This window comes from Sorex fumeus, unplaced genomic scaffold (assembly GCF_029834395.1).
Source record: "Sorex fumeus unplaced genomic scaffold, SorFum_2.1 ptg000044l, whole genome shotgun sequence".
NCBI lineage: Eukaryota > Metazoa > Chordata > Mammalia > Eulipotyphla > Soricidae > Sorex > Sorex fumeus.
In genome coordinates this window covers 37,689,648-37,716,130 of record NW_026606101.1, presented here as the reverse complement: position 1 = coordinate 37,716,130, position 26,483 = coordinate 37,689,648, and the positions used below count along the sequence as shown (strand labels likewise).

The 26,483-nt window shown below is 43.4% G+C and overlaps 1 protein-coding gene across 2 annotated transcripts in view; it reads right to left on the bottom strand.

Annotated features, from left to right (window-relative positions):
- The window catches only part of DTD1 (D-aminoacyl-tRNA deacylase 1), a 191,876-nt gene that overhangs the window by 14,434 nt on the left and 150,959 nt on the right, over positions 1–26,483 (bottom strand). Inside the window, exon 5 of one of the 2 annotated variants that reach the window (XM_056121743.1) lies at positions 5,680–5,851. The exons of the other annotated variant lie outside the window; for it this stretch is intronic. Within the exon in view, the coding sequence (XP_055977718.1) occupies positions 5,699–5,851 (153 nt within the window). The 3' untranslated portion in view covers positions 5,680–5,698. The remainder of the gene's footprint in view (positions 1–5,679; positions 5,852–26,483) is intronic. 2 annotated transcript variants of the gene reach the window in all.

Here is a 26,483-nt window from a genome sequence, read left to right as displayed (position 1 = left end):
AGAAAGAGAGAGACAGACATAGAATAACTGAACTCATTTGTGGAATATAAAATAACATAATATGAAACTGACACTCAATGATAGTAGAGACAAGGGTCAGGAAGATTGCTCCACGACTGGAAGCCTGTTTCATGAGCTGAGGATCACTAAGTTAATGATGGTTGGAGAGATCGCTTGGGATGGGAGATGTGTGATAAAAGTAGATAAAGGACCAAACTGGATGAACTCTCAGTATATGTATCGCAAACCATAATGCCCAAAAGCAGAGAGAGAGTAAGAAAGAAACTGTCTGCTGTAGAGGGGATGGGGGTGGTGGGAAGGATACTTGGGACATTGGTGGTAGAAAATGTATACTTGTAGAGGAATGGGTGCTCAATCATTGTATGACTGAAACTCAATCATGAAAGCTTTGTAACTATATCTCACAGTGATTCAATAAATGAATAAATAAGTAAATAAGGTAAAGGTGTCTGAGAAATGAGAAAGAGGACAAAAACAGAAGCCAATTTTTAACAGTTTTCTGTCCATTTGACGCAATAAGTGCTTGCAGTATGACAGAAAAATGTTGACACTCCAGGAATATCCTCTGAAGGATGAAGGACACACATGCACATGCGCGCGCGTACACACACACACACACACACACACACACACACACGATCATGCATTCTCTCATTCCATTTGCTTTAGCATTCTCTCTCTCTCCTCTCCCTGTCCCGCTCTCTCTCTCTCAAACTCAAAGCTGCATCCCTTTGGGCCTTGAGGCTCCCCACAGGATTTTGTTTTCAGAGGAAAAAAAAATGAAAAGTGCAGCTCCCCTCACTAAGAAGGCTGGGGTCTGCTGTCTCTCCGTGGAGCAAAGCAAGGTCATTTTCTATCAGTACTTCATTCAGCTCTTACAGAATCTGAGGATAGGATGGAAACTGTGCGGGTCTGCTGGGATGAAGGGGCTAAACACAGATGAAGTTTCATAGATGAAATTTCTATTCAGATAAAATTTTAGCTGAAGGAGCAGCAAAAAACCCACAGCACCACATTGATTATTAACTGGAGGACCACTGTCATTTATCCTGGGATCTTGGGAATGTAAATCTGAGAATAAGGCTAAAACACCAAAAGCAGAGGTGTTTACACACTCCCTAGTCCATGGCTAGTTCTCCTGCATCAAGCATGAAGGTTCAGAGGGCCCCTCACTTACATCTCTACCAAATCAGCACCAGCTACCATGCCTCTACTATCTCTAGAATGACTAATTCCAGTTTAAACTGTCAATAAACAAATGCACTTAGTCAAAAACACAGATGGTAATATATAAAGGTGCCAAAAAAACAGTGGCTTCTGCATTTCCATGGGCTCATCCAAACTCTCTTGCAGGCCTCCACCCTGCTGAGGAGCAACAGGAAATAGTGAATACACAGTAACTTGTTCTGGTGTGAAGCAGCTCTCTCCCAAGAGGGCACTGAGGCTGGGTGGCTGGGTGGCTGGTGCAGCTTTGCACTTGGGCTCTGGTACAGGTTACTAAGGAGCTTTTGCTCAGGTGCCAGGGGAACTCCAACCTCCTGGCTGACCAGGCCTCACCTTACTAGCTCTCACCAGTCTTACAGATCACTCAAGTCTTATCCAGGAAGCCAAAAGGGGGATGGCAGAGTCATGGAGAGACTATTGGTGCCACAGAAGACTCAGGTCATACTGCCACCCCCACCCTGCAGATTCCTGGGTGAGGCTGCACCTTCCCAGACCAGGGCAGCAGCATCTCAGCTCTCCCTGCAGGACTGACAGGTAGTCAACAGACATCTCCCCCCCTCCCCCCCCCCCACTCTTCTCTTTATGCTAACAGAGCAGATTGGGCCATCACAGCACTCCTTCCCCTCCAGAGTCTCGCCTTGCTTGCTGCCCCTCCTCTTCAGCTGCAGAAGCCTCCTGGGGACTTGGAGCCACCGCATTCTCCCACCAGAATTCCCAATAGGACCAAAGCACAGGCTACGGGCTTCTAGCAGAGCAACCCCCACCCCAGGTAATCCTGATGGAACAGGGAGACGGCCAGACGCCAGGCATGGCCCTTGGCTGCCCTCTCCACTGACTCGCAACTCACTGACTCACAACTCTCAGGTTTTTCTCCCACTTTCCTCCTGCACAGCAGGGTTTCCACCCTCTCCCCTTCCTAGAATTCCAATAATGCTGCAGTGCACAGGGTGAAGAGAAGGAAACCACATTTGTCTGTCTTTCCTAACACTGTACCCCTCAACTCCCTCCCTCCATTGCTACAGCCCCCTCTCCGTCCAGCTCTTTGGGGTGGCTGATACAGCAACAGCATCATTTATTCCAAATTCTGTGTTGTTACCCAATCTATATTACTCTAAGAATAAATACAATTAAAAGCTTATAATTTTTCACCAATTTCCAAATGGCAAAAAATAGAAACACACAAGTCTTTGAGGAGCTTTGCCTCTTAAACTCAGGAGACAATGGAAAGAAATGACCACTTTACTTCCTGCTCTTTTTGCACTATAAAGGTACTGTCTCAAATGCTCTATAACATACTTACTCTCTCTTTGAAGCAGGCAAGCAGGTAGGTAGGACAAAGGACCACACAAGGCAATGAGTTCCTGGAAGTAACAAAAACCAACTAGCCCTAAGGTTGCCAGGAACCGCCAGAACTAAGGTCTGAGAAGACCTGGAGCTACTTCAGGCCCAGAGAATGCTGGACCCTCCATCTGAGAGACTGCAGTAGGAATAAAGGCTAGGGAAGGAATATCAAAGAAAACTGTTATCAACTGCTCCAAACCCTTCCCCTTGGCAAACACCCTAGCAAATGACTCTAACCTAGATATAAAACCCCAGGGGTGGGGCAGCTGAGGAAAAAAAACTTAGTACTGGGTACTGGGGCTCTCACTCTACTCCGAAGAACCCTGGGTTCTCTCCCTCTCCCTCCTCCCGTCCTCCTCCCCACTCCAACACCCACCCCTGTTCTTTCCCTTCCTCAAAATTTCTACAAAGAACCTGTTTTTACTTAACTGCTCTTTCTGGAATTCTTTTCTGAAAGGCAATGGACCCAAAGGCCTAGGAATGACCCCTTTTCTGCAAAGCGCAAGACTTATAGCAGAATCTTCTCAGACTTAGGTTCCCAGCTGTTTCCAGGTGGCAGGGGCGGGTAGAGAGAAAGCAGCAGATGTCCTTCTCGAGGCCTCTGCCTGTCTCCTCCCCACTTAACATAAATCACCCAGGGTCCACCACCAGCACCAGCTTTCTCCACACATGGGCCCTCGAGTGTTTTCTTGACCATTCTAATGGCAAAAGCAGTCTCACGTTGCCCACTGTACTGTCTCCTGGAATTATTTAGGCCAAATGCAGCACAAATGGAAAGCTCTGTTTTGCAGTGATCTAAAACTTAATAACCCTCAGTACACAGAGCCGAGGTCTGCCTGCCAAGATCTTAACTAAGAAACTGACCAGAAATAGTCAAAGCAAACATGAAGACATTAAATTTATAAACCATATTAGCAGGCTAATAAAATAATCAAGAAAGAAATTAATTATGTGACATGACAATTTTTAAAGCCATTCTGAAAGTTCCAAGACATATTTGAATTTGTGTGTGTGTGTGTGTGTGTGTGTTTAAATTGATAAGCTGGGTTTGGTTAATGGGTTAATGAAAGAGGGGTGCTTATATTTGTATTTATACCGTTCTTATGGAGGGTCTCCCAACTAGTACTCAGGGGACCTAGGGACCATTCTCACTAGTATTCAAGGGCTATGCAGTGCTATAGGTCATACTTGGGGCCTCTTGCATGCCAGACAAGCTCCCTTGAGTTATCTCCTTGGCCTGAGCTCTTCTACTCATTGACTTCATCATGGGAGTCTGAAAATTTTATATGGGTGGTGGGCACAGAGGGTTGGAAGCCATAACTGGCTTTTCTTGGGGATTACTCCTGGCTCTGTGTTCAGGGATCACTCCTGCCCGTGCTGGAGAAAGATATGTGGTAACAGAGATCAAACCAGGGTTCTCCATGTACAAGGCAGTCTCAAAAAATTTGATTTCTAAAACATATAAGGTTCCAACTCACTAGGGAATAGGCTGTAATTCATAATATTAAAACTACAAAGGAAAAGACAGTGTTGTGTCTGAATAGCACCTAGAGAGTGAAAACTTATGAAGACAGAGCAGGAATAAGAAGTAACCAGTCTCGAGGCTGGAACGATAGCACAGCAGGTAGTGTGTTTGCCTTGCATGCAGCTGACCCGGGTTCGATTTCCAGCATCCCATATGGTCTCCAGAGCACCGCAGGGAGAAATTCCTGAGTGCATGAGCCAGGAGTAACCCCTGAGCATCGACAGGTGTGACCCAAAAAGAAAAAGAAAAAAAAAAGTATCCAGTCTCTTTGAATACTCAGTATTCAATCACCATGAAAACCTGGCCTACGGGCAAAAGTGCTGATACAACAGGTAGCGCCAATTGCCTTGCAAGCAGCCAACCTGGATTCAATCTCTAACACTTCATATGGTATCCCAGGAACCCCAGGAGTGATCCCTGAGCACAGAGACAGGAGTAAACTCTGAGCACTGATGAGTGTGCAACCACTCTCACCCCAGAAGAAAAACGTGACCTACGGATTCGCCAGTTCTTTGTTCTGGTTCAGGAGGAAGTGCTGAGATGGTGGCTCCAGCACACTCCCTGGAGAGAGGAGAAGCTTGGAAAGAAGTTCCACAGATCAAGGAGCAGCATCCTTCCACCAACCTCTCCTCCCTCCTCCTGCAGAACAGTGACTGGGCAGACAGCTTCACCTGCTGACTCCAAACACTCCACTAGGAAAGGGATAAGGTCTACTCATTAAGTTAATTGAAAATCTAAGGAAGCAGAAATTGTATAACTTACTCACTGTCACACCAAATCTGATGGGATGGAAAAAAGAAGAGAGTTACAGCTCAGCCCACTTGATTAGCATAATTACAAAACTAGCATCAAGAGCAACTCTCTGTGTACTATCTTTTTTTTTTTTCTGGAGCACATTTCAACCTCTCAGATTCAGCTCTTTGAATATTTGGGATGACAAAACTGGCCTGACATAAGCATATCATCACAACATTTTGGAAGAAGTAGGGATGAAAGTTTTATGTGATATAAATGCCACATAAAATGTTATTGTGTACTCATGAATATTTAACATTATTTAACACCAAATACCACAGTTCAAATACCACATTTCAACAGACTCTCTGTAACTCACACCAACTGTTCTAATTCATGAATAAAAATTAATGGCTTCAGGCCAGAGCATGAAGACCAAGAGAGAAGAGGGGGCTGTGTGTGGGACAAATGAGGCTGGATGGGAAAGAACTTCCCTGATCCTACTTCAGCTCCAAGTGAGTGTATGAGATAAAACAAGATCAGTAAACACGGTTCTGTCATCTCCCTGTAGTGATAAAACAAAATAAAACACAGTGACTCGGAGCCAGGGATATGGCTCAAATGGCACCACATATGCTTAGCACGTGTGAGGCCAAGGGACCAATCCTGGCACCACACGCCTCCCCAGGACCATTTACATGCCAACTTTGCTCTCCTGAAAGGCAGCAGGTTTAAAGAAGAATGGAAAGATGCCCACAAATTTGATCATAAATAAAAAAGCTTCAAAAGCTACTCTGTCCTCTAATCACTATGTAGGGTGGTGAAGCTCCTACCTTGGCCCCAGTTCCTCGGCTACGGCTCCCGCTCAGAGGAGACGTCGCCCTCGGCCCCGCTGCTCGCGCTCCGATCTTCCTTCCGAGCCACATTTCGTTCTTTGCTGGATTCAGAAGGCCCTTTGGCTCTGTTTTTTTCTTTTCTCTGCTGTTGTTTTTCAAGCTTTGAAAGCTGATAAAAAAAAAATGTGAAAGAGGGGAGAGAGAAAGAAGGAATTATTACATATGCAAAACACGGAATTAGTTCACAGGTGGCAACACCCAAAAAAAATGTCTTTTTCCTGATATCCTTCTGCATCACAGTGTTCCCACTGTGCCAAATTACATACAAAATTAGGCTGGTACCTGATCCATTAGCACAGATTACTCATAATCTCTCTTAGATTTATCCTATTTATAATTTGACTTGCCATGTCATATTGGGAATGGGCAACTAAAAGCCTCTGACATATTTACAAGAGCCAATAAATGAAATGGCTGTTAATCAGTTATTTTTCCTTTGATGTCTCTATATCTTTTTCACCAAGTTGTCTTCCCACTTAGTGTTTTCTAAAGAGTCATCAAAACACTCTACTATCGCTGAAGATAACTAATAAGGCTGTGAAGAAAGTACTAGCACATTTTTTTTATTTTTTAAAATGTTTTTATTTATTATTAGTTTTTTAAATAAATCACTGTGAGATGCAGTTACAGACTTAGAAACTTTCATGATTACATTTCAGTCACACAATGGTCGAGGACCCATCCCTCCACCTGTGCCCATTCTTCATCACCACTGTTCCCAGTATTCCTCCCGCCACCCTTACCCCATCCCCCGCCCTGCCACCTCTATGGCAGGCACATTCCCTTTTACTCTCTCTCCTTTGGGGTGTTATGGTTTGCAATACAGGTAGTAAGTGGCGATCATGTTTGTAAGCGTTCGCAAGTAAGTGGCCCACACATTCAGATATTTTCTCAAAGACTGAAGGCTGACTCACCTACAGCTTAAAACTTAATGCTCTTAGCAAGCTGCACGGTGGCTACATGCAAACAGACAGTCTGCCATGAAGCTTCTCTGATTTCCTTCAGGTCAGCTGGGGTACACAACTCTGACCTCCAACACCAAAGGAACATGGATCCACTTCTCCCACAAACGTTCAAAGAAACCACAGGCTAGGCCTGGGTGAACAAACTCAGAAAGTCCCAGCAACAACAGCAAGGCCACTCCAGCAAGGCCTGCGGAGAACCGTGTAGGAAAAGATTGACCATTGAGACCCATGGGATTCTCTTGGAACAAGTAAGTAAATACTTGTAACGAAGACAAAACAGAGAAACATCCATTTTCATCTGCCTCCCAGACCAAGTCTACAAACAGTTCACAAGGAAAAGTGAAAACAATGAAATGGCTGGTTTCTCTCTTGGTCCTTACCCCACATTCAAAGAAACAGAAATGAGACACTAGCCAGCCTGCCATATTAGAGAGATCCTGTGAGATCAACCATCAGCGCTAGCTATATATTTAGTGCAGAAAATCAAATTTACTAATGGGTGACTTCATAATATTTTTCCAGTCCCTGTTAATCAAAAAAAAACTGTAGAAAACAACTAATTTGGTTAATGCTAGCAATATTTTGTGAATGAAGACATCATTATGCCTTTGATCCAGTAACTGATCTCCCAGATTAACTCCCTCCTGTGTGCACAGAACGGCTCCTAGGTATGTGAACTGGATAGCACTCAGAAAAAACCAAATGTTCATTAACATGAGAACAGATAAAAGAATAATGTGGCATATAGTCACACACATACTATAATTACATGTATCAAAATAAATGTCTTTACATCGTGTCATGTGAACCAAATTATTTCAGAAATTTTTTTATAGGATTCCATTTATACAGACAATAGTATACATTGAGCTCATACAGTTAAGTATGATCCAGAAGAACATAAACCAACCACAACATACTATAGTTAATTTGGGGAAGAAAGAGAATGAAATCACAGAGAAATGACTATTATGTAGGTTTTAACTATAATAGTCAATGTTAACTTCTTAAGAACAAAACTAGGGGACCAGAGAGATAGTACAGTGGGTAAGGTGCTGGTCTTGCATGCAGCACAGCTGACTCTGGTTTGATCCCCAGCACCCCATACAGTGCCCCCTACTCCCAGGCTCCAAGCATCGCCAGGACTGATCCCCAGAGCCAGGTTTAAGCCCTGAGCACTGCTGGGTGTAGACCAAAAACAAACATAAGACAAAGAAACAAAACAAAATCAGAACTTCATCAGGGCTGCTGACTAGTGTGAGGATGTGAATGCTACAGTTTACTACTAAACTTACTTGGGCAATAAGATGTGTGTGCCAGGATGCAAACCAACACACAGTTTTCCTCGTCAACAGTCTGACTGCGCAAAAGTATCAGTTACTGAACCAGGTACTGATACAGCTGGTTTCGTCCTGGCACAAGCCATTCATTCTGCCGTAGCCTAACAGCAAACAGCTTGGCACGGGCACTTTGAACAGGAGAGCATGCCAAGGTGATAAAGGTTAGCACTTTTAAATCTGGGTAGAGGCTACAAGGCAATCCTTACTATTCTCTGCACCATGATTTGTCCATGGACAGTAACTTTTCTCTTTACTATTCTAACACAGATAAGAAGGAATTTTCTGCATCTAAGATGACAGCCTGTGTTCCTTCTTGCTTCCCTACTGGTGTCTAAATGCTACTTCTTTTATGAAATAATAGAGTGCAGTAGACAGAAGTCCTGCCTAACTCTTTTGGAAAATGATTTGGATAGCACAATAATGTGCACGTACACACCATTACTAAACTATACAAGTAGTTGGTAAATTTCAGATGTAAATTTTAGATGTATTTTCCCACTACTTAGAAAAATGTATGGCAATATAAGTGACATGTTAGTTTCAGGTATACAACATTAAATTAAAAACTTAAATTAAATTACAATTTTAATGTTTGTATATATACTGCATTATCATAGAGTAAATCTAGTTAACACCCATAATCTCTTCCCAATTTTTAAAATGATCTTGAAAAATATAAAGCTGGCATCTAATTTATTTGTTGCTTTGTGTTTTGGGGGAGACTCCAGAGCAATGCTTATGGGACTGGGACACAAGGGTGACCCTCTGCCACCCAGGCCATGGGCTCAGTGCCAATGGCCAGGAGACATGGAGGCACCTAGGACTACCCTGGCACCCACCCCTGCCCCCCAGCAGGGCTTAGAGCCACCACGGGTGCAAGCTCTGGTCCCACTGTGACACAATTCCAACTATGTGTCCCTGACCAACGAACTACCTCCCAGTTCCTTATTTTTGTTTGTTATATTCCTGACTCATAAAATCCAAGAAATTAAGATTGTTCTACAGTAATTATAATAAGTATTCTTCTGCTGCCAGCAGTTTACATGATGGCAGTGTCCGTATATACTTTTGTACATGCACGGACCTGCTTTATGTAAGACACTGAGGAAAAAGTAGATTATTCTTTTCTTTCTTTTCTTTTTTGGAGGGGCATGGGAGTAGACCTGGGCCACACCTGGTGATATTCAGGGATTACTCCTGGCTCTACACTTAGGATTACTCCTGTTGATGCTTAGGGGACCAAACGGCATGCCAGGGATCAAACCCTGGTGCAAGGTAAATAAATCCCTACCTGCTGTACAGTCACTCCAGCCTCCTGATATTTATTTTCAAGTCTCTCCACAGTTTCCCAAGAGGGAAGGATAAAAATTCTGTCACCAATAAGTTAAAAGTAAACCAAATTTTGCCTCTTTTGCCTCTCTACTAAGATTCAATCTGCTGGAAAGGGGGGCTGGAGCGATAGCACTGCGGGTAGGGCATTTGCCTTGCACACGGCCGATCCAGGTTCGATTCCCAGCATCCCATATGGTCCCCCGAGCACCTCCAGGAGTAACTCCAGAGTGCATGAGGCAGGAGTAACCCCTGTGCATGACCGGGTGTGACCCAAAAAGCAAAAAAAAAAAATCTCCTGGAAAAGTCTGTTTGTGACCCAACCTACAAGTACCTTTGTACTCATTACCACTGGTGAGGAGCCAGATCCTGGGAGGGTGATGGAGAGTAATTCCCCAAATGAGCCGCTCTGCAGGTGCCAAGGTCCCTGTGGCACTCATATGATTTTCCACCAACTCCCAACAGAGGCAACAGCAACGGGGAGTGCAAAACCACACAAATGCCCAGTTTGACCTTCGACCCCACCCCATCCTCTACTACTGTGAACCAAGCTTGCAAATCACATGCAGCCATTATTTAAGTGACAGGCATACCCCAGGTTCCTATAAACTATATAATGATTATTCTTTTAAATTATTTATCTTAAAACAACCCCAAGAGTATATGGCCAGATGCCTCAGAATAAAGTTCTCTGTGAGAACACTGTGAACTTAGCCTTTTCTTGGAAAATGTGGAATCTAATGTAGCCAAAATGTGGTATTTACATCTCAAGACAAGAAAGGAGTTGGATTTTTTTCAGGAAAAAAATGAGAAATTTGAAAAATGAAATTGATACTACATATGGGCTTGTATAGAGTGTCAGTATATTTCAAATTAACTGGAAGATATATGTCAAGAAGACTATATACTACTAAAAACCCTGTAAACATATAATGGAAAACACCAACGCTTTTATTTGCTTACTTTTGTATCAACAGATGAGAGTATCCAAAATGCAGAGGAGACAGCGTCCAAACATCCTGGTTCTAGTGCCTTAGAGAAAATCCACAAGCCAGAGGCAGTTCTGGCAGACACAACAGAGGCCAGGGAACAATCCTCCTGTCAGCTGATTTCTCTCAACAAGGTTCTCGGCAACGGGACTGAAATAATGAGATCCAAGCTTCCCCAACATGTGACTAAATCCATGGACAAAATAAAGGATTTCCTTTTTAATTAAATGGCCATGCTCTTACTTGAATAATGTAATAATAAGCTAGTCAAATGTCAAATGTGGTTATTACAAGACACTCCTACAGGGCCTACCAACCTGAGAGACTGGGTAGGTGGCAAAATGAATGAAATACTATGTAGAGGATAATAAGACATAGTGGAGACAGTGGCTGCATCAGGGAATGCGGCATTCCATTGTTTTTAAAACCTGACTCCTGACAAATGTAGTGTCATTGGGATATATAGTCACCTGCATTTTCTCTTGCACCTATGTCATCCTGTGTGCTCTGAAAACACCGACAGCTGTTTACCATCAATATCCCAAGGAGAAAATACCCTTCACTGCCTCCACCGTAGCTAGAGTCTCCTTTTAGCTTCTTCCTCCATCCCTCTGGACAAGCAGCTACTACTACTGAGGCAGCAAAGTTGATCCTGATATTATGAGGATCTGTGCTGGAAATGAAAGTCAAGGGACTTGAGGGGGCTGCAAGGACGCTTCAGAGAAAGGTTTCCTCCCAAATGAACACAGATGCAAGGAGTTACTGGTCAAAGAAGGGAGCTCTCCAAGTGAGGTGGGTCTCCACAGCTAAACAGACACCTCTGAGAGCCTTGCAGGGCAGTATTGAATAAATCCACTGTCCTAATGAAAGCCATCAAAGCTTCTTATTGTTGAAAATATACTTGGATAGGTTTGTAATTATTGCATCTGAACCAAAAATATCTCAGAACATGCTGGCTGAAATAAAGAAAACAGTGGCTATTCAGTAGATGATAGGATTTGCATAAGATTTCACAGCGTAACAATGACTTAGATAGGTCTAAACTCTAGGTTTCTGCCCCCAAACTCCAGTCTTCCCAAAGAGCCACATTTGATTCATCTCCTAACTTGATCTATCTAACCGCTCTCTGGTAAGCATTGGCTGCATGTCATGAACTAGTCAAGGTGTGAGGGACACAGTGGGAGCCAAGCAGTCTCTGACTTCCTGGGGCTGATTGTCTACCAGATAAATAACTGGCAATAACCCCCACTTATAATATACCAGTCTTGTTCCAAGCACTTGACATGTATAAAGGGTATTATTATGAGCCACATTTAAAAAAAAAAAAAAAGGAAGCTGGAGGTACTGGCATGCCCCGCACTCCAACTCAGAGGGCGCACAGCATTCTGCCTACAGCACATGGCTGGTCAAGTTGTCAGCCTTCTTAGCACTTGTGCTCATTGGTGAAAATATGTTGGGTCATCTCCCTTTTGCCAAATTAAAAAGAAACTGGTCCGAACACAGCTCAAGCTTCTTGATAATAAAATACTGCAAGACCACAGTCTATCTACATCTTTCTGCCTTGGTGGCATACATACCACTTGGAGAATAAGTGCAGAGGCAGGTGTGTTGATGTATAAACAGGCCTGTTTTGTTTGGAATAATGACAGTAATAGAATTGAAGGGAAGGGAGGTGCCAACTTCTGTTTATGTCAGTTAATCAAAAAGCGCTTACAGAGTTACTAAATTGCTCTTGGCTGGCATGTAAGAAAAGAAAATGGCAGCGGAGGTGAGGGGCCTACCTCTACAGTAAGAATATCTGTCACTTAAGTGAGCAGCAATTCACTGGATACAGAAATACAAAGGCTCTCAGGCAGCCATTTAATCCTCCATGCCCAGAGTGCTTTTCTATAATGATAGTCTAGCCCTGCCTGGGCACTTCCCGGGACACTGCAAGATCAGAATGTGGCTGTGCACACCCCCTGTGATAGATGAAGTGCCAAATAAACCAGGAGTCATTCTTACCTGCCCTGCTCACTCACAGCCGCATGGCACACTTCTGAAGCATCTAAAGACTTATCCCTTCACAGTGAACACTGACCCAATGTGATAACACAACACACAAAATGGGAAATGGGTACCTTTACACTCCATGGACATTAATGAGGGCAGAGAAAAGCCTACTGAATAACCAGTGCTTAGCACTGCATGTACTGCTAGATTCTGGGATTCCTTTAGATTCTACTTTCTCCAGGAGAAGATCAGTCAAAGTTCACTGCTCTGCAACTGGGAACAGTCACAGAGACTGGTTTAAAGCAGTTGGCTGAGCGGATGTGTGTCTGTTGTTGACACCAAGCCTGCCTGTCACTCAAAAAATCCAAAGTAAACAGGTCATTAGTTGCTAAGTGCAGTTTTGAAAGGATTCTAGGAAACCACTTACTTTGTGAGTCACTATGAAACAAACTGGTAGGCAGGCACCTGATGGAAAGATTATTCTTAAAAGTGAGATGGGGGCTGGAGCAATAGCATAGAGGGTAGCGCGTTTGCCTTGCATGCAGCTAACCGGGATTCGATTCCCAGCATCTCACATGGTCCCCCAAGGGCCACCAGGAATAATTCCTGAGTGCATAATCCAGGACTAGCCCCTGTGCATCGCCAGGTGTGACCCAAAAAGCAAAAAAAGAAAAAAAGATGTGTGGAGCTGGAGCAATAGATAGAGCAGTGGGTAGGGCGTTTGACTTGCACACAGCTGACCTGAGCTCGATCCCCAGCATCCCACATGGTCCCCTGAGCACCGCCAGGAGTAATTCCTGAGTGCATGAGCCAGGAGTAACTCCTGTGCAATGCCAGGTGTGACCCAAGAAAGAAAAAACAACATCAACAACAACAACAACAAAAAAGTGAGATGGTATCTTCAACTTGTTTCCAGCATGATTTGGGAGAATGATCATAAAAATTCCCAGTCTTTTTGTAGATATCCTTTGTTCTGTTCTCATGAGTCCCACAAAAAACAATTTTTTATTTCTTTTTAAAAACTGCAGTTGATGGCAAAATAATAATAACTCCTTTTCTCAAATCTGAAATTTTAATTTCTGCTCTTTTAAAAATCTGTCTTCATACACAAGAAATAAGTGACCCTTAGATTCCGATAGCAAATTTGTCACCTTTAGAATTCTAAGAGATTTAGGACGGATACTTACTATTCCTAGATTGCTCTGAACACAACAGATATGAGTCAGCTTAGAGACTCTAGCCTGTAGGCAGCAGTGGTGGCCAGGAGGGGAGGAACACCAGATCTCCAAAGAGACAACCTCCCCTCCCATCAACCCTGCTCCCCACAGAGCAGACAAACGGGTTTTGAGAGTTCACTAATGGCCTCGGGGAGCAAACCCTGCCTACTCTTGCTAGGGTTTTATTAAGTACAACTCTAGCCTTAAGCTATTTTAAGGCTGGTTACTTTCTGCCAGACTGTTCTGTCCACATATGAGCAAAATCTAATTAAAAAGTAAAGAGGAAAAGAGAAAAAAAAAAGAGAGAGAAAAAAATCAGGCCCCATGAAGTTAGTTACTGCAATTTTTATAGCACATAGTGTAGATGGAAAAGTTCTGTTTCAACCAATCCCTTGCAAACATTCCAAGTAAAGTCTTATGGACGAGTTGTAAAGATCAAATGTCTCCTCTACAATCACGTTTTAAAATATCACAAGGGATGATTTCTCTTGAGGGTGCTGGTCCACACCTGTGACACAGCAGATGTCACAGGGCACAAATGGCAATGACAGGATGCTAAAAGAAAGGGCATCCCTAGACAGGTTCCTTTAGAAGAGCAAAATTAGAGAGCAAAACACTCCAAACTGCTCAGTCATCTTGTGAACTCTAATAGCTTTAGAACTTTCCACAATGCTCCTTCTCTTTCCTAAGACCCCATTACTCTAACCACCAGTAAAAAATGCCTGACTGTCAAGCCACTTAAACTGTCCGGACACTAGTTATTTGTTTTGTTGAGTAATTTCAAGGTAATATATAAGTGCAAGAAGCTGGAGGATGCAAAAAATCCTGAGTAGTGATATGTCTTCTCAGGGTTAAGCTAAGCCAGTTAGACCCCCTGAGCCTCCATGCTGGGTGCCACCATGTTCTCGAAGCCAGGAGGTAATAGCACCACCATTTACTGGCAATACCCTAAGCCCAAAGGAGCCAGCACACTCACTGAAACAAGTTGTGTCCTTTAGTAGTAGACATTTAGAGAATGAGGAAGCCCCACTGCACACAGGCAAGGACACATCTACCTACTAGTCCTATGACTTAGTGTCAACTTCGTACCGACTCACTTTGCCTTCATAACATGAACAGCTTCTGAACTATTCTAAGCCCCTAAGTCTGTGATCTGCTATTTCTTTCTGCTGCATACAAGTAAGCACTGGGCTGGAGTGATAGCACAGTGGGTAGGGTGTTTGCCTTGAACACAGCTAACCCAAGTTTGATTCCTCTGCCCCTTTTGGAGAGCCTGGCAAGCTACCGAGATTATCTCGCCCGCACAGCAAAGGCCTGGCAAGCTACCCATGACGTATTCAATATGCCAAAAACAGTAACAACAAGTCTCATAATTTGTTGTGAGACGTTACTGGTGCCCTGCTCGAGCAAATAGATGAACAACGGGAGGACAGTGCTACAAGTCAGTATTGCAGAAAGAGAAAAGGAGACAAACCCAATCAGCAACTGATGTGTCAAACGTATGAATCCATGGAGGGATTCTAAACAATCTGTAGAGATCTATTTCCAAAGGTTACCATCTCCAGTTGATTTATTCGTCGATTGCCTCGAGCAGGCCCCAGTAACGTCTCTTTCATCCTAGCCCTGAGATTATATTCAAAGCTTTTTGGGAGAATGAGACCCATCATTGTTACTGGTATTTGGCATATTTGGTACGCCACGGGGAGTTTGCCAGACTCTGCCCTGTGGGCAGGCTATATTCCATAGCCTGCAAGTTTGTCCAAAGTAGGAATGAGATAATAAGATGTCATAAAAAGATGTCCTGATAAGATGTCTCGCGGCTGCGAATGCGGCCGCGCGGTTCCGGGAGCTGGATTTTATCGTCTCTGAGTCTTGGCCATTGATGGGATTACACGGCGCCAGGGGGCCAGGTGGTGGGTGTGACCCCCGCCTACTGGAATTTGGAGGATCTCCAGTTGATTCACTGATTTTTCAAGAGAAGCTACATCAAGTAGCTTTTATTGGGTGAAGAGGGATCCAGGGCTGTTCCAGGGACTCATCTTAGTGGTGAGGTCTCAGGAATCTCCGGGGCTATATCCAGTGGTGCTCTAGGGGGCACTCAAGGTTAGGAATTGAGCTCAGGACCTCACACTTACTGGGCTCACACTTACACGTGCTCTTCTGCTAGAGCTATCTCCCAGGTCCCTAGCTGACTAATCTTTTTTTATTTTTGCTTCCTCTTTCTTTCCATTGTTGCTATGACTAAGCTCTCACACCTGACTGTGGGATTTGCACACTACTGGTTGTGATGCTCAGGGGGTTGCACAGCTGACTGTGGTGTTTGTTCACTTGGCCACCGTGCTCACTGGGGATTGCACACTATAGTTATAGTGCTTGCACACATACTTTCAAGTACCTTAAATAGGAGACTCATGCACATGCTGCTATGGAGATCACAAGGGATCACAGTGATTCTCCCACAGCTATTAGTCATGCGATGTACTTCTGGGACCCAAGACAGCTGAGTTAATGGGAATACACTCACTACCTGTGGTCAACACTGAATATCAAAACACTCAAGACCTCAAGTTTGAGAGGCAGATGCTTCCAGCCACTGAGACAAACCCCACGCCCATTAAGCTATTTAAAAAAAAAAACTGGGGTTTATATCTGGACAACTTGGTTTATCAAATTACAACGGTATAATTTATATTATGTGATAATTTCAAAAACTTAAAAAAAAATTTGTGTAAGGAAAAACCTCACAGAATGTTAGAAAAGAATGTTTCCATACACACCACAATGCCTGCCATTATGTCAATTGTCGTGCTGTTATTTTTAAATCAACTGGCTGCTTAATAAAAACATTACGAAGCAAAGTGCACACATGGTTCCTAATTTCCATACATTATTAACTCTGCTTGAGGTTTTTGTGGGAATTAAAAAAAAAATCAAGCAAGCAGCATCTGTTCCCATCTGAAATCATGCAAGCTAATTTTATTTTCTAATTCCCCATTGTTTACAATAACCCTCTTAGGCATGCAAAAATAATGGGGGTGGGGTGGAGTGTTCAGTTGTCTTTTGTGTTATTCTTCCTTAGCTAAGTCCCAGTTGGTCTCCATCTTCTCTGCATGGGCATGCTGGAACAGCTCCAGCCTCAGGCCCCAGAGGTGCTTGTTAAGCCAGGAAGGGATGCTTGGGAGTTCAGCAGCAACCCAAGCATGTGTTGCTCTGCTAGTTCAGCTGCCCTCAAGTCATCCTAGCTGACCCGTGCTGCAGCTGCTGTCAGTGTCCACTGCACCCCATACGCAGAGGTCACCCACAGTAGCAGTAAAGAGGCGCTTGCCAGCCTGTTACTTCCAATCATGGGGGTGGGGAGTGCGGGGGGGAGGTGGAGTATAGTATAGCAGGTAGTCCTGCATGAAGCTGACCCAGCTTCAAACCCCTGTACTCCATATGATTCCCAAACCTGCCAAGAGTGATCCCTGAGCACAGACCCAGAAGTAAGCCCTGAATACCACTGGATGTGGTAAAAAACAAAACAAACAACAACCAAAAACAACCTCTGTGAACTGAAGCCCCTGCATCTCTGGCCCTGAGGGTACTATCTGACCTGGAAGAAGATATTAGGCTTGAGTGCAGGCTGGTCCAGAGTAGTTAATACCTCTTGGAGTTACCTCAGTTACTGAGAACTCCAAATGAAGGGCTTCAGAACATTCTGTACCCCTCACAGCACCAACTCTGTAGAACAGTCCCCCAAAGGTCCCCGAGAGGGAATCATCAGCATGGCCTATGTAGACTTTCCCCTTCCAATATCACCTCCACGCAGCAACACCCAGCCTTGGAAAACCTTGTAAACTACTGTACTTACATCCTTTTTCTCAAGGGAAGGAACCCCCCCAAAGGAATTATTTTTTGTGCTTTGAAACAAGTTGTGTTGTAGTGGGATCATATGTTAAGTGTAACTAGTTTTTTACCTGATCCTTTGCTAGCCAGAATTCCACAGTGTGCCTGGACATTGACAATGTTTAGTTTTAGAATTATTCTCATTCAAGACCTGAAAAATCTTACAACATGAAGGGATGACTGGGCATCTCTGAATAGGGTGTGTGTGTGTGAGTGTTTGTGTGTGTGTGTGTGTGTGTGTGTACACATATGCTATTTCTCTTTTGTTTTGTTTTTGACCTTACAAATTTTTGTACTTGGGTTTCAGTTATATAATGATCGAGTACCCATCCCTCCACCAGTGCCCATTCTCCATGACCAAAGATCCCAGTAGCCCTCCCACTCCCACCCCATTCTCCCCACCCCACCCAGCCTCTGTAGCAGGGCATTCCCAGAACAAAAGTTCTCTCTCTCCTTTTGGTTGCTAAGATTTGCAAATGAGGCATTGAGTGGCAAACATGTTTGGTCTATAGTCTACTTTCAGCATGCATCTCCCATCCTGGGAGGATCCTCCCAACACCCTTTACTTGGTGTTCCCTTCTCTGTCTGAGCTGCCATTTCCCCTAGCACATGCAGCTGGCCTCCAAGCCATGAAGTAAACCTCTTGTAACTTATCTCAACTATTCTTGGATATTAGCCTCCTATTTTGTTACTTTATATTCCCCAGATGAATGCAATCTTTCTATGTCTGTCCCTCTCTTTCTGACTCATTTCACTTTATGCTATGTCTTAAAAAAAAAAACTAGTCTCCCATTACATAAATTATATATTCTACTAGACAAGATTTTTATTATGCTGTAATCCTATTAGGCAACACAGTGGTATCAGATGCATTTTTGACACTTCTGAAGTCTTCATCACACCTAGGACTTGGGCTTTTCCTTATAGCAGAGCTAAGTGTAAAATATCAAGAGTCACAGGAGGGAAGTGAGCATTTCCTTACGCTGACAGAGAAACAACGACCTATGCTAGTTGGCGGCCAGAGCTGGCATCTCCACAAAATGAGTGAACATGGCTTCTGTCTCTTTCTCCATCCTATCTTCCTTAGCTGCAAGCTGATATGACAGAAATAATAAGGCAACTATTTAGTAAACATCAACTTTAAATTTAGACTTAATTCAACATCTACCATGCTGTTGGCACATGTCTGGTTAATAATCATGAACTGTAGCAAAGTTCAAGGAGACGCTAAAACATTTTCATTTTGGTATTCCAATGCATAATTGGTAACAGAAAACTGCTCATGAAGATTTTAAATTAATAGGGTTCTTTAAATGTTTCAAAATGTTTCTTCAATTTGCAAGAGTCTTTAAAAAAGGGGTGGGACCTTCTCTTTGCCCCACTTGGTCTATATGTTGTACAAATGCCAATGGAGCAGATTGGGAACAATGAAGAATTACTGGGCAAAATAATAAAAATCCAGAAAGGAGAAATACACAGGGTGCAGAAAACAGTAGATACAACTTGCGAGAGAAATCAAGGCCAGATTTAGGCAAAAAAAAAAAAAAAAAGTCTTCAGCAGTAAGGAGAGCAACTGTCCAAAGGGGACTGGATATGGCGCTCCAGGGTGTGGGTTGCTACGCAAAGAGTCTAGAGGGACAATGCCTAGAAAAATCAAAGTTTAAGAACAGAAGAAATAAATACAGTGCTTTCAGCGAAATTTTAAGAAGACAAGAAAGGTAACTACATATTCTCAAAAAAGCATCAAACTAAAGAAACAAACAAACAAAAATCATAGGCTACATCTGATTCTGTAGTGATTAACAGAGTTTATTGCTTCAATTAGAATATCAATTAAATATAACAATGTTGTAAAGATAAACTGTGGGATGAACAGTGCTAATTCCTCAACTGTAAGTGGTATGAAGAAAACAATGTAAGAATTTAATAAATATAGAGTAAAGGTCAATTACTTAAGGACAGAGATGAAAATATCAAAAGATATAGCTATGATATGTTAAAGTTAATTGTTTATGGAGAAAAGGTCAAGGACAAAGAAAAATAAAAAGAGGGAGTTAGTTTCTATTCTAAGCTATTATAAGATTTTATTCCTATTTTAGCTTCAAGGCTATACACAAAGGTACTTAGTGGTCATTCCCAGAGGTGTTCAGGGATTCAAGACCAGGAAAGAACCCTGGCCTCACATACAAAGCATGTCCTCCTACAACTGAATTATCTCTCCAGTTCCTGTATGATTAAAAATTATAAAATTATATAATTAAATGATTAAAAATAATTTTTAAATTATGCATGTAATTACTTTAATTAAAATTTTGAGTTTATCAAAGTAAGAAAACACTATGAATACAGATCTTCTCCTTAGAATGGATTCATTTCCAAGGCTGTGATAATAGTACAGAAGGTAGGGCACTTGTCTTGCACATGGCCAACCCAGGTTCAATCTCCAGCATCCTATATTGCCCACCAGGAGTGACACCTGAGTGTAGAGCCAGGAGTAACCCTTGAGCATTGACATGTGTGGCCCTAAAACAAAACTGAACATTAATAGAATGGGTTTATTTCCTAATTTTTTTGAAAAAATGGTTAAGTTGAAAATACCATAAAATGAACAAGTTAGTACTCTCAGGAGTACCACTGTTACCCCCCATGGTGTTAACACAGCGCCAACTGGGAACTGATACGTAGCTGCAGCTCCTGACCACTCTCCAGAAACACATGTCACAGTATGACAATGTTACAGAGGTAGTGATGGCGGGGGAGGGGAGGCGTCACACCCCACATGGGATGGAGAGGAAGACAGCAAGATAATCTAGAAGGTTCAATTGGTCATTTTAATTTTTTCTTAGTTGGGGTATAGCCAGAGAAATAACAGAAACAGCTAAGGACAAGGACAGCTCGTCCTTGTGCGTGTATGTGTATATATATCAGAGCTGGTTACTGCATAAAAGCTTAGCTATATAAAACAGCACAAACTGACATCAAGGCAGGCTGAACAGGCTGGTGTGAAGAGTGAAAGGAATACATAAAGGGGCAGAATGCTTGAACCAACAGCAAAAAGAAAATGATTTAGAGCACCTAACTGCGCAATGAACAATTCAAATTAGCAGGTGACGGAGAGCACAGAGCAGCAACCAGTTCCTGGCGAGAGAGGCAAGCGGCAGAGCAGGGGCAGAGGCCCCACAGTGAGAATGATCACGAGCGAGTTGGGAGGGGAAGCAAGTGGGGATGCGGAGAGCAGCACTGGGTTTGGTTCTGGATGCAGAGACTCTGTTTCCAGGGCTGTTTGTCCCTAGAGATATACACTTACATGAGCTGTGAAATAAAAAGAGCTACAACAGTGAATATATCTGGCGATTCTTGGGCTACTGCTGCCAAGTACTGTAGAGCTGGCCGGTATCTACCGTTACAGTGCTGCTAACCTGCCCCCACCCCACTGCCATATCAGTAGGTCCAAACCCATTTTTCAGACCCCCACTTGCTCTCCCAAGATTTCAGGAGAGGTAAACTTCCTGATTGCTATTCCTGGGGCTTCTTATGGAACTGGAATCCAACTTCTCTCCCTTCCGCCCAGGTCCCAGCAGTCTCTGCCCACCCTCCACCATCTGAGCACTTCCACCCACCTCTCCTAACCCACACGTCTGCAGATACAGCTCTGCACAGCTCTGCCCATGACACTCCTCACTGCTCACATTCTCACCGCCTGCCGCTGATGGACACCCAACAGGGAAGTAAAGAGCAGTAGCTAGTCTGATCCCTCAGAGGCTTTCAGGGGAGCCAACTACTGAAATTCACCCAAAGTACAGGAGGAACACAGCAAACCCTGTAGAAAAGACACATTAAATGGGAGGAAAAATGTAAGTATAAGCATATTACTTTAAAAAGAGTTCAACTGGGGCTGGAGCAATAGCACAGCAGGTAGGGCATTTGCCTTGCATGCGGCCAACCCAAGTTTGATTCCCAGCATCCCATATGGTCCCCTGAGTACCGCCAGGAGTAATTCCTGAGTGCAGAGCCAGGAGTAACCCCTGTGCATTGCCAGGTGTGACTCAAAAGAAAAAAAAAAGGGTTAAACTTTATTTATTTTTTTATTTATGCTTTTTGGGTCACACCGAGTGATGCACTTGGGGTTACTCCTGGCTCTGCATTCAGGAATTACTCCTGGTGGTGCTTGGGGGACCATATGGGATGCTGAGAATCAAACCCGGTTAGCCGCATAAAGGCAAACACCCTACCCACTGTGCTATCGCTCCAGCCCCAAGAGTTAAACTTTAATGGGTCACTTAATTCATTCAAATGAAAATAATGAGACAAGTTAAGATTCATCTAATTGATGAGAATTTAACAAAGATGATTCTTGGGGGCTGAACGGTTTAAGAAAATAGGGCATGACTATACAATGGAATACTACTTGGGAATTAAAAAGACTGAAGTACTGCTAACACTTCATAGTATGAATGAATGAACAATGAAAATACATTAGGTGAAAGAAGCCAGACACAAGAGTGTAATGGTGGCACAGGTCCTTATCCTCAGGCAGTCTGGCCAGAAAGTAAGGGACTGGATACAAAGTGGCCAAGTTCAGGAAAGACTTGAGGGGAAGAAAAATGAAAAGAAGGCAGGGAAGCTCCCAAACTATGGATGGGTCACCTAAAGAATCTCTACTGGAGAAAGAGACTACAGTACACGATGTAATACTACTCAGACATAAGAAAAGATAAATTCGTGCAATTTCCTGATACATGAACGGATCTGGAGCGATAGCACAGCGGGTAGGGCGTTTGCCTTACAAGCGGCCAACATGGCCGACCCCGAGTTCGATTCCTCCGCCCCTCTCAGAGAGCCCGGCAAGCTACCGAGAGTATTCGATATGCCAGACACAGTAACAACAAAGTCTCCAATGGAGACGTTACTGGGCCTGCTCGAGCAAATTGACGACGATGAACGGATCTGGAGAGTATCATGCTTGGCGATATTAGTCAGAGGGAGAGAAGTATCTATATAAAAGGACATAAAGAAACTTAGTAGGGGAATAACAAATGTCCAAAGGCAATGGAAACACCAGAAGAACTGGTCTTCAGTAGGAAACCTGCCACTGCAGTGGGGATGGAGGATGGAGAGGGAGGCAAGTTAGAGGAGGGAACACTAGGACACTGGTGGAGGAGCTGAGGCCTGCCACAGAGGCAGGCTGGTGAGCAGGAGAGAAACTGGGGATACTGGTGGAAGGAAGTGGCACCGGTGAAGAGACTGGTGTTGAAACATTGAAAAGGAATACTAACAACTCTGTGGGGCTGAAGTGATAGTACAGAGCATAGGGCATCTGACATGCATGTGGCAGACCCACACTGGATCCCTGATACCCCGTACGGTCCCTCGAGCCACCAGGAGAGATCTCTGAGCTCAGAGTCAGAAGTCTGAGCACCACTGTAGTTCCCCAAACCAAAATAATAAAAAAGAAACTGTACCTCTGCAATTCACAGGGATTCAATAAGAAAATTAAATTATAAAAGAATATTACTGGTGAAGTTATAACAAAACAAAAACAAAACCAGGAGGATTCCTGAAAAAGGCAAAAGGCTTTTATACCTTTATAACAAAGGGGCTTGGTTGAGCACTCTTTTTGCCCTCCAAGAATGTGGACCATTAAGGCAGGGGTAAGATGACCATCTTCTGATCCCTAGGTCATCCAGGTTATCAACACAGGCCAGTTCATCCAGGTTATCATGCATCACTCGGGCTCATCCTCCTGAAATTCCATTCTGGGATCTCTATTTCTCTGGGCAATATTTTTAAATCTTGCCCTCTCTGTTCCCCTTTTGACCCTGTCAAAAGGACTGAATGACATTTATATGAAATGTCCAGTACAGTCTTACCCAGAGAAGGAAAGTAGATTAGAAGTGGCTTGGGGAGAGAACGAATAGGACAGACAAGCAAAGGACTCAGGACCTCTTTTGGGAGTGGTGGAAATGTTCTAAAATCAGTAGTGATGGCTGTAGAACTCTAAATAAACTAGAAGTCTGAGAATCAGATACTCTAAGTGGGTTTATTATTGATATGCTATATGATATCAATACAACTTTATTTTAATTATTCCCCACTTACAATTATTCAAGGGCTCCCATTTCCAACCAGTCCAAGTCAATACTCCTTAATAAAGTTCTCTAAGAATTGTCCTAAATTGCTTCATGAGATTCATTTCCCCTCTACCCTCATGACCCTTTTACACTCTAGGAATTCCAAACTCTACCCACCCCACTCTCACCAGAGTTCCTGTCCAGGCCTAGATTCCTAGTTGCCTGGTTCCTAGCCCTCTTCAAAATTTCAGTGGTTGAATCCTGGTCTTCTCTGAAGAGCTGACCCGAGAGCCTCTCTTTCAGGTTCTCAGTACAAACCGGGCACCTGTCTGGCATGTGGCTCCAGGGCTCACAGAAGCCCCCATTTCCATCCAAGGCAGACCAGGTCTATAAAAGTGGCAACTGAGCTTCGAGCCTTGTTCAACCACCTTACCACAGCCCACCTGTGAGGGGCCTCACTTACATTCTGCTTGTATTTGTTCTCTACTGCCACAGCCTTGAACATAAGCTGTCCTCACAAGCTCTCAATTGGCCAATGTCAACAAAGAAAGCAAAGATGCTAATTCTTCTGCTTCCCTCTCCAAGATTCCATATCCCTTCCATGATAAAGACTATTCCAATCAGAGGCCCTTCTGACCTCCCCCCTCTTATGGGGGATTAACATCTTAGGGAAACATTTTGTGAGGCTAGAAACAGAAGTATACAAATGCTATTACTACAAGAAAGGAAGAGCAATATGGCAGGATGTTTGTCTCCCAATAAAGTAGAAAGGAAGAAGAAAGAGGAGAAAATCGTGTAAAAGTCCCTAGGACTTAATCTGGGTCTTCCCTGGTGACCAAAGTGACTTTCCTACAAAACCCAACTTCCCCACAACAAAGGAAATACGTCCCAGTCATTTCAGTGGGTCTTCCCTCAGAATAATCTCTAAAATTATAGTCTCTTCACATCCATGCTCAAGGCCCCAAATTTGGGTGAGGGCAACTGACATTTTTACTAATGATTTACTAGCTGGATTATGTCAGCAACTCGGTAAAGAAAAAATGTTGATTTGCACCCTTTCTTCAAGGCTCTTATGATGATGTATTACCTACAATGCAATTTCATGATGAGAATTAATGTAAATACAGGGTTCAGATGCCAACAAATAAGCTGCATGATTTTCAATTATTAAATCAAGATCAGGAATATTTCTGGACAAATAGAACAAGAATGAGTTTGACAAAGCATGAAAAGAATATGCCTTCCCTGTCACTAGGAAGGTCAGACTGGCAAGATAAATATCTAGATTTCAAGCTCAGTTAATTAAGGCCATCTATGCCAAAAGCATTCCAATTCCATATCTGTAAACTTGGAAATATCCCTGAGCCTGTGAATTTGAGGACAATTCAATGTTTCAACATAAAGCATCTTCCTCCATTAAATGAAACAATCCAATGGAGGGGGCAGGAAAGACACCAATTCTCTAAAACCAGCCACAACAGATAGAGACAATGAAAAGAGCAGAGAGCAGGAAGCTTATAGAGATGCTCTACCTCTGAAGTCTAAGAGGTTTAAAATAAGGAATGAAAGAAAATGTCTTGGAAATTTCCTGCAGGCCAACCACAGAAGTACACTTAAAACTGGGAAGCCCCATATAAGGTGCTTGCCTTGCATGTAGCCAACCCAGGTTCAATCCCCAGCACTCTACTCTCTGCCAGGAGTGATTCCCAAAGCAAAACAAAACAAAAACAAACAAACAAAAACAAAAAAAGAAAGCCCAATCTAAAGCAATGCTGGGAACACTGACTGATGTCACTAGAGAGTTAGAAGTCCTAAAAAACAGTGTGTAACTTGGAACAGTACTGTGAGGGCAAGTCATCCAGAAAGCACCTCAGAAGAGTTCAACATGAGGCTGTCATGCACTTTACACGAACAAGACTGAGGCAGACCCTACAGATAGACCTAACAAACTCTCACTAGGAAGACTGGTCCATGAGTGGAAACCTACCTTGTAGGCTGATAACATTGGTTTGTCCTTTGTGCCTTGCCACAGGGAGCTGAGATTTATTGGCTTACTCCCAATACAGTGCTCCCATTCATCTGTGTTTCCCTGGTCAATCACTTTTATCTCCTAATCAGACTCTGTTAACTTGTAAATGTTTCTTTTCTCTTCTCCTTAAGTCCTTTGCATAGTTAATTCAGAGTAATGTCCTTTTTGTATAGATACAAGACAGTTAATACTATGCTTTTGTAACTTGGGAGTTAACTGACTCCGAATGCTATTCACTCCTGGTTATCTAGACTCTTGACTTAAGTCTCGGTTGCCCTTACATCCTACCACCCCAAAAGCAGGGTCCCGATGAGGGACTGGATGGATGCAGGGCAAGCTGTGCACTATCCTGGCATCGAAATGGGCCAGGCCAAAGCACCATAGTACTTAACTATAAGTTAAGAGCACTGTCATGGGCAAATTCTGCCATGATCATCCAAAAAGTATCAACTAAATTAGGACCCTACTAGGGTTAGGAAAGATTAATCTGGCCTGAGCACTGTAATCTGAGATCTATAGCAAGATGTCCCCAGGAGAGCCACCCTAATAAGCTTAATGTATCTCTTACTGTGTCCGTACAAAATAACTAATATTAAAAAGTAAAATTATGATGACAATTAAGTTACTGGACTAAGGAGAGGAGAAACACCCGTAAGTGGTATTTTGTCCTGGAGCAGAGGGCTTTCCTATGTTGACTGGGTGTGGTGGTTATCCCCAATGCGGGGAGTTGGTGAGAGACTAGAGACCACAGTGGCGAATGGGAGCAGTGGGGAGAGATGAGCAAGGGGGACAGGAGGAGATGAGAATGGGGGGCTTAGTGAGACTGGAACAGGTGCATGGGGGGGAATGAATAAATGGCAACTTTTATCACCAGCCAGCCTGGCGGCCCTGCTCCCTCCTTCATGTGTCTGTTGGTGGCAGCTG